Here is a 14,807-nt window from a genome sequence, read left to right on the forward strand (position 1 = left end):
CCAGTTCAAACAGACAGAAGTATATAGAAGCTAGAAGTAACGTTAAAAAAAATTAGAAACTCGTGACTTCTGGAAAATCTACAACAGTGTAGTAAATAATGGGCAATCAACAATTCCCTCACTTACCAACAATCACGAGGTTGTTGGCTCAACAACTAAGAAGACTAACATGCTTGCCAGTCGGTTTGCCTCAAACTCCACACTGGACCCTTCCAACTATCCCCTACCTTACTTTCCTTTGTGGACAGACGCCACACTAGACAATCAGAAAATCACTCCTGCTCAGGTGTATGCTATCATAAAAAACCTTGACACTTCAAAAGCATGTGGACCCGATCTCATCCCAGCTGTGCTATTTTAAAAAAGTGCTCAGCCGAAGTAGCTTCAGTTCTCTCCAAACTCTACAACAAATGCCTTAATGAATCTTGCTTTCTGGGCTGTTGGAAAACTGCTTCTGTGGTACCAGTATTCAAGAATTCTGGCATCAAATTATCGCCCCATTAGCCTCCTCCCACTTTTCGCCAAAATATTTGAGACCATAATTAACCATGCTCTAGTCCATCACCTTACAAATGCTAAACTTTTAACTGAGCAACAATATGGATTTAGACAAGCCCGTTCCACAGCAGACATCCTCACTGTAATCTCTGAACATATATACCATTCACTGGACAAAGCGGGGGAGGGCAGAGCGGTAGCCCTAGATATATCTAAGGCTTTTGACAGGGTATGGCATGAGGGTCTCCTCAGCAAAATTAGATCATACAGTATCACTGGTAGAATACTTAACATAATTAAATCCTTCTTAGATAAGAGAAAAATCCAGGTTTCCTTGACGGTCGTACATCTAAACAATATGATATAAGTGTGGGAGTGCCTCAGGGGTCTATCCTTGGACCTCTATTATTCCTAATATTCATAAATGACCTCCCCAACAAAATTGCCTCTGAGATGGGTATATATGCTGATGACACCAAACTCTATAACAGGCATGACAGGAAAACTAATGAACACATATCTAAAGAAATGGCAGAAACACTAGAGGATGACATCCAATCTGTAGTGGAATGGGGACAAAAATGGATGGTCACATTCAATGCTGCCAAGACTAAACTGGTTTTCTTCAATAATTACAAGAAACCTCTGCCACCAATAGCAATGGCCAGTGACTCTTTATCTGAGAGTACCTCTTTTAAACTCCTCGGCCTAACGTTCACAGGAAACATGAGTTGGAACAATTACATTGAAAGCATTGCCAGGGCCGCTGCAAAGAAGGTAGACTCTCTCTACTGTGCTAGAAAACTACTAACACCCAAAAATATCCTGTACCTCTATAAGGCCACCATTCGCCCATGTATGGATTATTGCTGTCACATTTTGGCTGGTGCATCTGCTATTAGTTTCTCGCTCCTAGACAAGGTTCAAAAGAGAGTCGCCAATCTGATAGGCCCTGAACTGGCATCTAAGCTTCAGCCTCTGTCCCATCGACGAAATGTTGCATCCCTCTGCCTGTTCTACAAGTATTTTAATGGTGAATGCTCTGGCGAACTGCAGACACTTGTGCCCTCACGACGTAGACACCCTCGACAAACCCAAGAGGCAGTTAAATCCCACCCCCACACAGTAGAGGTCCCTAGATGTAAAAGATCTTTCTACTCCAGTAGTTTCTTCCCCAGAACCGCTAGACTCTGGAATTCCATTCTAGGTCCCTGCTTCCCCAACTGTACTGACGTGCAGAAGTTCAAGTGTAACGTGAACCGACATCTTGCTGCCCAACTCCCTACATAGTACCCCAGTAGTTGTTGTCCCTGATAGCTGCCCCCTTCACCAAAGTAGCAATTTGCCTTGTTTGGGGTGAAAATGTAATAAAAAAAAAATTTTTTTTTTTAAATACTCTCAGCCTCTGATTTCTGCCCATCATTTAATATGGATTCCAGCAGCTTACTCATGACACACAGGAGACTTATTGGTCTGTACTGAGAGGGACATGACTTATCACTTGAATTCTTAAATACAGAGCATACTGATGAAATTTTCCAGAGTGTTGGGAAGCACTTCTCCTTAAGGCAACGCTTAAATAGTTTTGTAAGTATGGGGGCAAGTTCTGGTTGAAGCTTTTTCAACACTAATTGGAATGCGGTCAGGGCCAGTTACTTTACTGGAATCAAGGTTCTTGATTAGCTTGGCGGAATATTCATGTATATCAAATACAACCTTTAAACGCTGGGTACTTCAGTTTGTGTGTGTGTGTGTGTGTGTGTGTGTGTGTGTGTGTGTGTGTGTGTGTGTTTGTGTATTAGATTGGTGCAAAAACAATGTCGTTTTTGACGTTCAACTATGTATATAAAAGCGACATTATTTTTGCACCAACCTAAGTTTCAGTGGTTGTTTTAGGATGAGGTCGTTTTAGTAAATTTTTATGTTTATTTTTTTTATTTATTTATTTTTTTTTTTTTTTTTGAGCAATGTAGACTTAAAAAATGTCAAGAAAAAAAAACGTAACTAAAGTGAAAAACAAATTGTATATTTATTTAAAGATATTTGAAATGTCTTTATCACACCAAATTTATTTATGTTGTCTGTTGGGGGTGGAAGGATAATTCCTTTTGTGTATTTTTTCTGTTTTTTGGGTTTTTTTTTCCTTTTTAATATAATCAACTCACCATAAAAAAGCGTCATATTATTTTTCAAATGCATTACAAACTTTTAGAATCTCTGGACATTTCTTTACCAAAGAAATATTCTTGGAAAATTCTAACATTAAAATGAAAATTCTAACATTAAAATGAAAATTCTAACATTAAAATGAAAATTCTAACATTAAAATGAAAATTCTAACATTAAAATGAAAATTCTAACAATAAAATGAAAATTCTAACAATAAAATGAAAATTCTAATAATAAAATGAAAATTCTAACATTAAAATGAAAATTCTAACATTAAAATGAAAATTCTAACATTAAAATGAAAATTCTAACAATAAAATGAAAATTCTAACAATAAAATGAAATTCTAACAATAAAATGAAAATTCTAACATTAAAATGAAAATTCTAACATTAAAATGAAAATTCTAACATTAAAATGAAAATTCTAACAATAAAATGAAAATTCTAACATTAAAATGGTACTCATCAAATGATAACATTTTTTCAGCTGTGTTGTTTGCCTCACAATAATTTAATGAATGCATTTGTTGTATTCTTTGTTAACATCCGAATCATTTGTAAATAACTTATTTTAACTATTCATGTACATTTCTGATTATGTTCTCATCCTCACTCTGTAATAAAGACCAATGTGTATCTGTACTTGTGGCAGTGTTCATCCAGGGTGGATTGAGCCAACTGTAAGTGAATTCGATGCATCACGAATCAAGACAATCCATCCAGGGCCGTCCGCTGAAGACGTAAGGGTCAGTCATGGCTTCTAATCAGCTCCGACCATTGTAAGCCACGTCCTCAGTTGACCACTACTGTTCTTGTGCCATGCCGGCAGTAGTGTTGTACTATTGCCTTGTGAATCAGGCAGTTGGTGGGCCATGAAGGGTGTGTCCAAACCATCGGAACCTCCTGATAAAACTTCCTAAAGTCTGTAAAGCTTACATTGTGTGTTGCTTGTGGCGTTTGGAACGTAGTCAGAGATGTGAATCCTGAGAATGTGCCTCATCCCTGATCAAAAACTTTCAGCCTTTGAATGTCAGCTACCCGTGTACTTATTTGCATCTTGTATTAATATGCATCCTGTCTTACAAAAATTACAAACTACCAGAAAAAACCGTTTCAAGTTTTTAGGAAAAGGGAGAAAGCAAATTAACAAGTCGAACAACCCTTTCCATCTGAAGTCTTTCACTCTATTTTAATAATGAGCCATTTCTTTGTGTTTTATTTTTTATATATCGATTGATACACTTTGTTGTTTTCTTTTTTAACTTTTCGGTTTGAGACGTTTTCTTATTTCTTTAAACTTCAACGATTGAGGTGTTATGAATATTAGCATAGGCACTAACAAAGTTTTTTTTTTCTGAGAAACGTGTACACTTGTTTCTAATATCACATAATTTTCCAAATTATATTTTATTTGTGCTGCACCAGTTTAATATAGATGCTAACAACAATAACAACGTGGCTAAGAAACTTAGTAAAGGTTCAAATAAAATATCTATTTTTTGTTATTAAAATGTACACAGAGGCTCTAAGACTCTGGTACAATTTAGGTTGATGTTGGTAATGACTCGTCTTGATTTATTTTTATTTTAATTTCTATATTTTTGACAATTTTTTTAACAATATTAAACTTACTATCATTTATTATATTTCAACAATATTAAATTTTCTGTTTTTCATATTTCAACAATATTAAACATACAATTATCAGTTTATACTTTAGCAATATTAAAATTACAGCTTTTTTTACATACTTCAAAAATATTACACTTTTTTTTTTTTTACGAAGGAATTTATTTTATTTATAAAAACATTTTATGAGCTTAAAACACAATTTATAAAAAAAAAATTGTTTTAATTAACAAAATCCAAAAATTTGTAGTAAAAAAATATTAGTTAACGAAAACCTCACACTGAAAAAAAATATGTTAAATCTATTTGTTATACTTAATCTTCGAGAACTAAAAACAAAAGTTTGATTTTTTTTTTGTTTGTTTTGGAATCCTTTGGAGGTAAGGACAACAGTCCACAAAAGGAATGAATGCATAAAAATTTCAATGTTAAATATTTTCAAATGTTTCAAAAAAGAGTAGGAAATAATAAAAATTGTAAATGCAAAAATATTTGATCAATTATTAAATCTTCGACAGTTTGCATATGAATGATATTGTCATGAGGATCAACGAAATTGTAATCATAGATCACTTGGTCATGCTTATAAAGGTGTTTTCTTTGTAAGCGATTAACTTTTTAATTGACAACTCTATCTTCTTTAATTGCAGATTTGACAACTATCGGTTATTTTGAATTCAGCTTGGTTTGACAATTAATCATAAAATGGACACCCAAGCAGAGTTTGCAAATGATACAATCAATTTACTAAGAGAAACATTTGATGAACAAATAATTTCACGAAATGGACTTGTCAACTGGCCCCCTCTATCATGTGATTTAACCACATTGGATTATTTTCTTTAGGGATATGTAAAGCCCCATGTCTACTCTGATAAACTAGACACAATAGACTACTTTGAAGTTAACATTTGGTGCATTAATATAGGCCAATTTAAAGCGTAGATGATAATTGGATCTCTATATTATGCCATATACACACAAGCCATGGGGGTCAGATGCCCGAAATTGTATTTAAATTATGAATGTCAAAAATTAATCTTTAAAATAAACCACGTATTTGTATTATAAAAATATTTTTCTCTGATTTATTTTAATTTAAAGTTTGCCGCCTCTAAAAAAAAAAAAAAAAAAAACACTCTATACATGTTTAAAATGAACCAAATTATTTCATAATCAAGATATCTCCCACACATCATCAACTGATATTGCACTGACTGTATAAATAATGAGGTATCATATTTTTTTTTAATTTGTTTGTTTTTTATGATAGGATGAGTGAAAAAAAATCAGCAAAATTAATTTTTATTTCTGCATTCATTTACAGCAAAATAATTTTGATTTTTGTTTACTTGTTTGTAGCGAATATTATTGGGCCAACTTTGCGACAGGACTGGGTGCTTCTTTACATGAACTGGGTCACACATTCGATCTTGCCCACACCAAAACAGGAATCATGGCACGGGGTTTCGATGACATCCATCGGGTATTCACTGTGCAAAGGACACAAAATGTGAGTCACGAACGCGATATTAGAAATTTTAGCCAACAAAGTTCCCCACGAATACTTTCCCTTTCCGATATTGAAGGAATACCAAATGAAAGCCACGCCCGTCAATACAGGGACACATGTTATGGAAGCCCGTTTCGAAAGGTAAGATGTCATTTTTTCTTTTCAAGATGTGTTCATGCCTAATTGATATATGACTCCTTTGGTTTTGCCATGCTTAAGTCTGAATTAGCATTTCAATTTTCAACATGAAGAGATTCACACCTGAACAGCGTTTACAAATTGCAAATGATACAATCAATTTACCAAGAGAAACATTTGAAAAAATAATTTCACGAAATGGATCTGTCAACTGCCAAGCCCATCGGATTAATTTCTTCGTTGATTTTATGTCTATTCTATTATGTTTTTTTTTATATATAACGTATATTTCGGAGTATAAGGCGACCGTCAGATTACAAAATTGGAGCAAATTTTAATAAATTTACTAGCAGTTCAGCCCGGCTTGGCTCAGACCCTATGTACTGTTCATAACTTTGTGCATATGTATGTGTGTATATATATATATATATATATATATATATATATATATATATATATATATATATTAAAATGTTTGACTCGTGTCCAAGTAACCTACATCTAAAATTTCAAGTGTTTACACCCCAAATTGGCGGAGGATTTTGGTAGAGTCTGCAAAAGTCAACTCTTTCAACTTAGACCTCTTGGCAGCCAAATATTCGCCCAAAAACTGATTAAAAAGCTTGCCGCATGTCTGAATACCCTTTATGTAAAATTTCAAATGTTTAGATCCAAAATTGGCTAAATAGTTTGCTAGATATCGCAAAGGTCGAATCTTTTGAACTTTGACCTATTGGCATTCTAATTTTCGGCCAAAAACCGATTCAAAAGCTTGCCATATGTCTGAATACACTTTATGTAAAATTTCAAATGTTTAGATCAAAAATTGGCTGAATAATTTGGCAGAGGTCAAATTTTTTAAACTTTGATCCTAATTTTGACCCTTTAACATTTATTGTTTTAGGCTCAAATCAAATTAAAAAGTTTGATCCATGTCCAAGTAAGCTATATCTAAAATTTCAAATGTTTAGAATCAAAATTGTCGGAGAAGTTTGGTAGAGTTTTCAAAGGTCAAATCGTTAAACTTTGACCTCTTGACAGCCAAATTTCTGGCCGAAAACCAATTAAAAAAGATTTTCTCAAATCTCAATACCCCTTATGTCAAACCTAGAGTCTGTAGAATAAAAATTGACAGAGTAGTTTAGTAGGGAAATGTACACACAGACAGACAATTTCACTTCTATAGATATATAGATTATGTATCGGTTGTATAAGACGACTGCTAAATCACGAAACCATGTTTGTTTAGCCTAGGCTAGAGATTGCAACACCCGGTATCTTATGAAACGTTGGTTTTTTATGATGATTTTTTAACTTTAAGGATCGTCTTATACGCCAAAATATACGATAAGTGTTGTTTAATGTCTTTTATCTCTACTTCCGTTTGCATGAGGGTCTTCACGGGATTTAGTATATTTAAGTATTACATACGATTCGTCAGTATGGTTAACTTTTATAGATGGGAGAAACTCCATTTTAAAATTATAATTGAAGAGCATGACTCCTCATCTTTGCAGCTTGTACGCAGTATATCTTAGCAGTCATACCCATTGATGGTAAGTCATAGTTTATGATTAGTCCGCAAAACAAAATACTTTCCCTGATTGAATAAACACAAAATGCGCTTTTTTAATTAAAAATCATTTTTTTTATCTTGACTATTTACATCTGAAACATCGTTTCAAAGGCATTTTGTCTGTTTATTGAAAACTTATAATTTTTTAAAGATGCTTTCAAGAACTTTTACTGATTTTTATATTTAAGTTGTATATATTATGTATAAAAGTGAAATTGTCTCTGTGTGTGTACATTTCCCTACCAAACTACTCTGTCAATTTTCAGTCTACAGACTCGAAATTTGATATAAGGGGTATTGAGATCTGAGAAAATCTTTTAAATCGGTTTTCGGCCAGGAATTTGGCTGTCAAGGGGTCAAACTTCAATGATTTGACCTTTGAAAACTCTACCAAACTCCTCCGATAATTTTGAGTCTAAACACTCGAAATTTTAGAGGGTTCACACATACAATACTTTTATTTTCATTGGCATCTGTGGAATTGCACAATTTTTTTAATCAAATCGATTGCCTGCTCTAGTCAGAGATCCACCACGGTTCATTGGGATGGAGTTTTACATGCCTCCCTGGAGTAACTTAGTCCACAGTACATTGTAGTGCACATTGCACTGTAGAGAACCTGTGGTTGATTTTATAAAATTATTTTTTATATAATGGCTTGAATTGAATTTAAAATGCAAAAGTTGATTATTATGGTTCAGTTGTGCTCTAAAGAGAAACATTCATTTCAAACGCCCCTCTATCTTATCAAATAACCTACTGTTGATTTTATATGCTGGGCCCTTCTGCTTGTGCATTGATAAAACTTCAAAAATGCACTTGTGATGTTAGGCTGTATCAGAGTGTTAACTTTCGTAAAAATTGGAGTGTTCATTCTTTAATCGGATTTTTTTTTTTAGTACTTATCTGAGGCATTCCAATACAAAACCTATCTGAGAACATTGCTAGACACATAAGTTACATTTGTGTGAAATTTCAAAATCGGCACAGTTGTTTCTGAGTCTATAGGAAACGAACTCTCACACACACGGTGTTTTTTATATATAAATATATATGTATATTTCTATTTTTACTGTTTACAATTTATTATTCTTAATTTCAAGAGTCATTTTGTCCATTGGTGATGTTTCCTTTTAGTTATGATGGCCGGAAAAGGAACTAAATAATGCATTTGTTATTCAAGGTGTGATAAATTCTTATTGCAAACAAACAAAAAAAAAGCTTATTCACATGTTGCAGTTTTTTTTTTTTTTTAATGGCTTTTGTGTATTTATATCCACTTTTTTTTTTTTTTTTGTTTCGTTTCAAAAGGCCATCTCAAATCCGTGTAATGGCAGCAGCCTCAACTCGACTTTCCTCTCTTCCTCGCCCCCGTCATTAGTTCACAAAGTAGAAACTGATTTCCGACAAGTTTCAGCGCAAACTTCGTTAACCATGTGCGTGCAGAACTATGATGGGACTGAGACGCACCGGACGATTATGCAAGATGAAGGACTGGAGACGGTCACAGAAGTGACCGTTTCCCAAGATGGTAAGATGCTCGCCAGAAAATTCACACGAACAGGTAGATACGTTTATTCAAATCGATTTTCACTCTCCTATTCCTTACCCTGCACTGGTTTTACTTTGAGACTTTTAACCGATTCTTCCTCAACCCATTCATAATTAATTTAAAAAAAAATATGATTTTTGAAAAACTTGCCCAAACAGGATGTGAAAATGAATCTTTCAAAACCTGTAGACTATTTTATCAACATAAATCACTAAAACCTAAAAAAAAAAAAAATGACCCCCAATTTGTAATAGAATTGGGACGAAAATAAAATGTAACATTTAATGCTACTAAGACTAAGCTTCTTTCCTTTAACAATTACAAAAAAAACTTCAACAACCGATTGCATCAATAATAACACTCTACCGAAGAGGTAATCATTTAAATTGCTTGGCTTAACCTTCACAGGAAACATGAATTGGAACAGATACGTTGACAATGTTGCTAAGGCTGCTGCAAATAAGGTGGGCTCCCTCTATCATGCTAGAAAACTACTCACACCTGACAGTATCCTGTATCTCTATACGGCCATGATTCACCTATTGTTGCTACATCTGGGTTGTTGCATCAACCACTAGGCAGGGTTCAAAAAAAAAGTTTCCAATATTATAGGTCTCACATTTAAAATTAATTTCTATGCTTACTCTGCATGGAATTCTATGCAAGATCATAACACTAACGTTTTGTCACTTTTTTTTTTTTTTTACAAAGGAGTTAACACTTATTGAGGTCTGGAGGCCACAGGTTAATGAGTGTATGTTAGTCAATGGGACAATATTGTAGCAATCGTTAGTAGTGGAAATTTGGTAAACTGGATTACTTCAGGGGACGGTTCATCAAGAACTTGTTTACATTGGACTTGAAGACGACCATATTGTAATCAGCTGGAAATCAGGATACGGAAAAGAGTTTCACAGGCGTGCAGTTCTGAGAAAGAAGCTTTGTTTATGGAATCTACGTTTAGGTTTAAGCATAGATAAAGTGTTGGGGGAATTATTTATAGTGGTTTCAGCTAGACGAGTGTTTTTCATGAACGTTTGGCAAGAGTGGACCATAGATTGGAGCTCAAACGAGTACTTGCCTTGAAAAAGTAAAACAAAACAAAAAAAGATATGGGAACATAAAAAAAAGAACATTAGCATACATAAGAATTATGGACTGTGAACTTGATATTCCTGTGAAACTTCCGCCTATCAAAGGAAGTCAGTTTAAACCAGCTGGGGTGAATGCCGCTGGTATACATAAGAATTATCCATTTTTATCTGCTCTCTATTAATGTAGCATTCCAAGATCGTCTGCTTCATTATGATGAAAAATATGATACATTTTCAACTTAAAAACGATTCTTCAAAAATTAAAAATATAAACTAGGTAGCATTTGAGGTGCAGTGTGATTTTTCCCATCATCCTTTATTATAACTCTGTACTTTCAGCATCCGCATCATCATATTCTGTTTTACATGCTTGCATGTGTTGGAAGGCTTTTAGAAACTGATTTCTAAATTAACCTATCTCTGGCCAGGTCTTGTCCCTTTTTCTCTCAAAACTATCCTCATCACATCCTCCCATGTTTTCCTTGGCCTTTCTCCTGCCAACTAACCCTGCTACGTTACACTGCACAAAAATACCAAATATCTTCAAAGATATAACTGGGGAACTCTGTATCATCCACCATATTCTACAAACCTTGCAGCAATAGATTACAAACTCTTTGTAAGTTTGCAAAATCATTTGAGTGGACTAAGATTTCAAGAGAAGTAAAAATTAGTGAATGTGCTTTGTCAGTTACTGTTGGAGTGGAATAGCCTATACCTCCCCTTTTTTTTACCATATGGACTTGACTGTATATAGTGAACATTATTAAGTAGATTAATCTTGTTTCTGAATTTAGTAATATTTTACTAATGTCTGCCTTTGTTATTTTACTCTGGTTGCAATTAACATTTGTCTTCCTTATCCTAGCATCTTGCTTATTCTTTTTCACTTGGTTAGAGCCTTGTCTGTTATACTCCTCGTTAAAAGAGTATAACAATGACAAAACGAAAAATTTAATACATGTGACATTAAAAATCTAATTAATAGATGGAAGAAGTCATTACATTAATAATCCAATAAATCTGAATTATTGGTTTAAGAAACTTTTTTATTGTTTTTAAGAAACTTTTTTTATTGTTTTTAAGAAACTTTTATTACAACTTTTTAGTTTGAATACCGATACGACATTAGAGAGGAAATAACGCTAAAGATTCTAATTTTAATTCTGTTTAAATTGAGTGAGAAGAGAAATGAAGATACAAAAAAAAGCGTATTGTGCAACTGAAATGTTTGAGGCAACTTTTTCATGTTTTAGAAATTCTGTTACTCATCTCCTTAACCAAATATTTCATTACTAATCTTTTTTTTTCTGGTAATCTTTTTTTTGTGTGATCTCTCCCAATTAACTACCTATTCTTATTTACTTGAATGCTTCTTACTAACAGTTTTCAGCCCTTTAGCATGCAGAATTCTTGCTGTGAAAACAATTGCAGTCAATCTTTTGCCACTTGACTAGACTTATATGATTGTATTTATTGCAACTGAACACTTCCGGTTTATGATTTATAGACATGTTTAGAATGCTAAGTCAAATTCTGAAATCGTTTTATTTATTTATTTGTTTATAAGAACAGAACTCTTTACTCTTTTTAAAACTAAAGAAGGAAAGTTGTCTGCTTCCAAATTCGATTTGCTACCACCCAACTGAAACTTCTTGTATTAGAATTTGGGAAGTAACTTGCAAAAATTACAACTCCTGAATATAGAATTTTGTTTTTCTTTTTTAATCTAACTCCTGACTTTGGAGGTTATTTTTATTTTATTTATTTTTTGTCCAAATTTTGGCCGTAATTTTTAGTTTGGCTGTAGTTTATCAGAGATATGCCCACAATCATAGCAGACATATGTAACTCCTGAGGTTCTAAATCTGTAGTATTAGCTTTTTGATAAAAATCTATAGTATTAACATAAAGTAACATCAATTTTTATTTCTTCTGCTGTGCTGGTAATGTGTTCGTTTTTTTGTTTTTTTTTTACATCAACAATATGCAATTCTTCAGTGCTTGTAGAGCGATCTTTATGATAAGTACTTTCTTCATTTGAAGAAAGGAGCAAAGTCACGCTTTCATTTGTAAAGGTTTTATTCATTCATGTTAATCTAGGGGGTGAGAAGAATGCTAAAAGCATAACAAAGAGGCCAATACATGGACAGCAAAGTCAACCAAAGGTTAAACAAAAAGCCCACTTGTTTATAGACTGCTTGCCATGTATTTCAATTCTCTTGTATTGATATGCAATTTTGTCTATCATCTATAAAACGTTTGTCTATCATCTATAAAACGTTTGTCTATCATCTATAAAACGTTTGTCTATCATCTATAAAACGTTTGTCTATCATCTATAAAACGTTTGTCTATCATCTATAAAATGTTTGCCTATCATCTATAAAATGTTTGCCTATCATCTATAAAATGTTTGCCTATCATTTATAAAACGCCAAACTTTATTTTTTAACTTGTAGCAATTTATTTTGAAACCTTATGTTGTCCATACAGAACTGTATACCAAGCAGTAACAGGGAAATGTAATCAAATGATTAATACAGTCAGACAATAAATCCCACATATTCAGTTAACATACTGTAATAAACTCATGGGAATGATGTAGCTTATGTGGTAATATTCAATTTAGAATAGTTTAGTACAGAAATACATAGCTTTTTCTAGTTATCTATAGACTGGAGAGTTCTTACTAATGGGAGATAATCTCCAACAAGGGAAGTAACTGATATTACCTTACTATGCGTATGTCAATAACTTCTTTACTGGAAGTGAGCAGTTAATTTTGACAGATTAGTCATCATCGTACACTATATTTTCTTTCACTTTTTTTCCCACTTATTATTCAATTCTCTATTATTGTTTTAAAGCGGGTAAGTAATTGCTATACCCACACACACGTGAACATGTATATGTGTGTATGCTGTGCATTTCTCCAGAAGGAAAAAAGACAGGAAATCATTTTTTTTTCTTATTCTATAAAGCTATCTTTTGCTATTTGTATTTTTTTTTATTTATATTTTTTTATTTTTTTACACGTTTGCATTGTTGTAATTGTGAAGCTTGGAACATGCTAATTTCATTTATTATTTGTATTTGCTTGCATCCATTTCGTTTTACTGCCCTCCACTTCACACCCAAATACACACGCATTTACACAAAACTGTCTGCTGCAGAGAAATATGAAGATTGGGATTTGAGGGCCATTACTGCCGAAATTGGATGTAGACCTTTTTTTATCTATAATTTATCAAATGCATTACCATTATCGACACAGGAAAGAGTCTACTAATCATGTGTATGCAGTGTAATGATGTATGGAAGTGAAACCTAACCAATAAGGGTTGGGGACATATGTTGCATGGAGAGAAATGATATGAGAATAATAATATGATGGATGTGTAATGCGAGTTTTAAAAACGAGTTTAGTTCTGATGAACTCCTAGGAAGATTAAATTTGGAGTATATTAGAATACCCGTGACCCATTGGGTCAGTATATTATATTAGCTATGGAATTAATGTATGAGCATGACACTTGTGACGAAAAGAAAATAGTTTTTGTGACATAACAGAAACATTTCTGTGAAAGTATATTAAAATGAAAAAGAATATAGATAGATTTCTATGAGTCGTTCTGTTTATAATTGTTTATTTTTGAAAAAAAACAAACTTAAAGCCATTGAATTCTAAGTGGTTTGCCATAGTTATAGGTAAATGTGCACTGAACAGATACCATAATACTTAAAGTTAAATTCAAATTTTGATATATCTTTTAATTTAAACGCAAAAAAAAACAAAAAGAAACAATTGGTACGCTGAAAACGTACACAGTAAAACAATACATTTTATTGTCGCATTGATCATTTATTTGGAACTCAAATTAAAAAAAACATTTTCGGGGTTATTTATTTATGTTGGTAGTGTAGAAGAAAATGTATGAATGTTTTTTAAGAAAGGTGTATGAAAAAATGAAGAATAAATAAAAAATAAAATGAAAGCAGTGAGTAAATCGGCATTGTAAAATGCTCTTATGGTTGTCAACGGGTTAAAGATTTATTTGTAAGAAAATTGCATTAAAATAACTTAAACGTAATACGGAAATGAACGATGTAAAAAACTGCAGAAAATATTAACAATTGTTGATTTGGATAATTTAAACGCTAAAAAGAAAAACAATTGGGATGCTGAAAATGTACACAGTAAAACAATACATTTTATTGTTGCGTTGATTATTTTTTTATGTACGCATGCGCAACTGGAAGTCGTAAACCGGATGTTGGGTGACAACACCCGTTACAAGGTCATTTGAGTTTTATAATCATATAGATTTATAATATTAGAGTACATTATGTGTGCAGGAGAAAAGACTTTGATACTATGGCTATGCTGAAAGAATGGGTGGGAGTTCTTGGGTTAGTTGATGTAGATCAGTTGAGGTAGTAGAATCAGTTGACAGAGTAAGGCCAAGGGAAACATGGGAGGAAGTGATAAAAGGTGTCCATGTAGGAAATGTGGAGAGCAGTTCTTAACATTTTTGTATACCAAATGATACAAACTAAAAAACAGCACCTAAAACATTTCAAAACAGGAAAAAAAGAAAAAGATGATGCATCCTGGAAATTCTTTTAAAATACT

At 32.9% G+C, this 14,807-nt stretch overlaps 1 protein-coding gene across 1 annotated transcript in view; it reads left to right on the forward strand.

Moving 5' to 3' along the window:
- Positions 1-14,807, forward strand: part of LOC145243900 (uncharacterized) — a 371,787-nt gene that overhangs the window by 319,517 nt on the left and 37,463 nt on the right. Inside the window, exons 4-5 of the mRNA XM_080107006.1 lie at positions 5,661-5,952; positions 8,837-9,089. Coding sequence (XP_079963132.1) covers positions 5,661-5,952; positions 8,837-9,089 — 545 coding nt within the window. The remainder of the gene's footprint in view (positions 1-5,660; positions 5,953-8,836; positions 9,090-14,807) is intronic.

This window comes from Euprymna scolopes, chromosome 22 (genome assembly GCF_053919585.1).
Source record: "Euprymna scolopes isolate OS-2025 chromosome 22, ASM5391958v1, whole genome shotgun sequence".
Classification (NCBI taxonomy): domain Eukaryota; kingdom Metazoa; phylum Mollusca; class Cephalopoda; order Sepiida; family Sepiolidae; genus Euprymna; species Euprymna scolopes.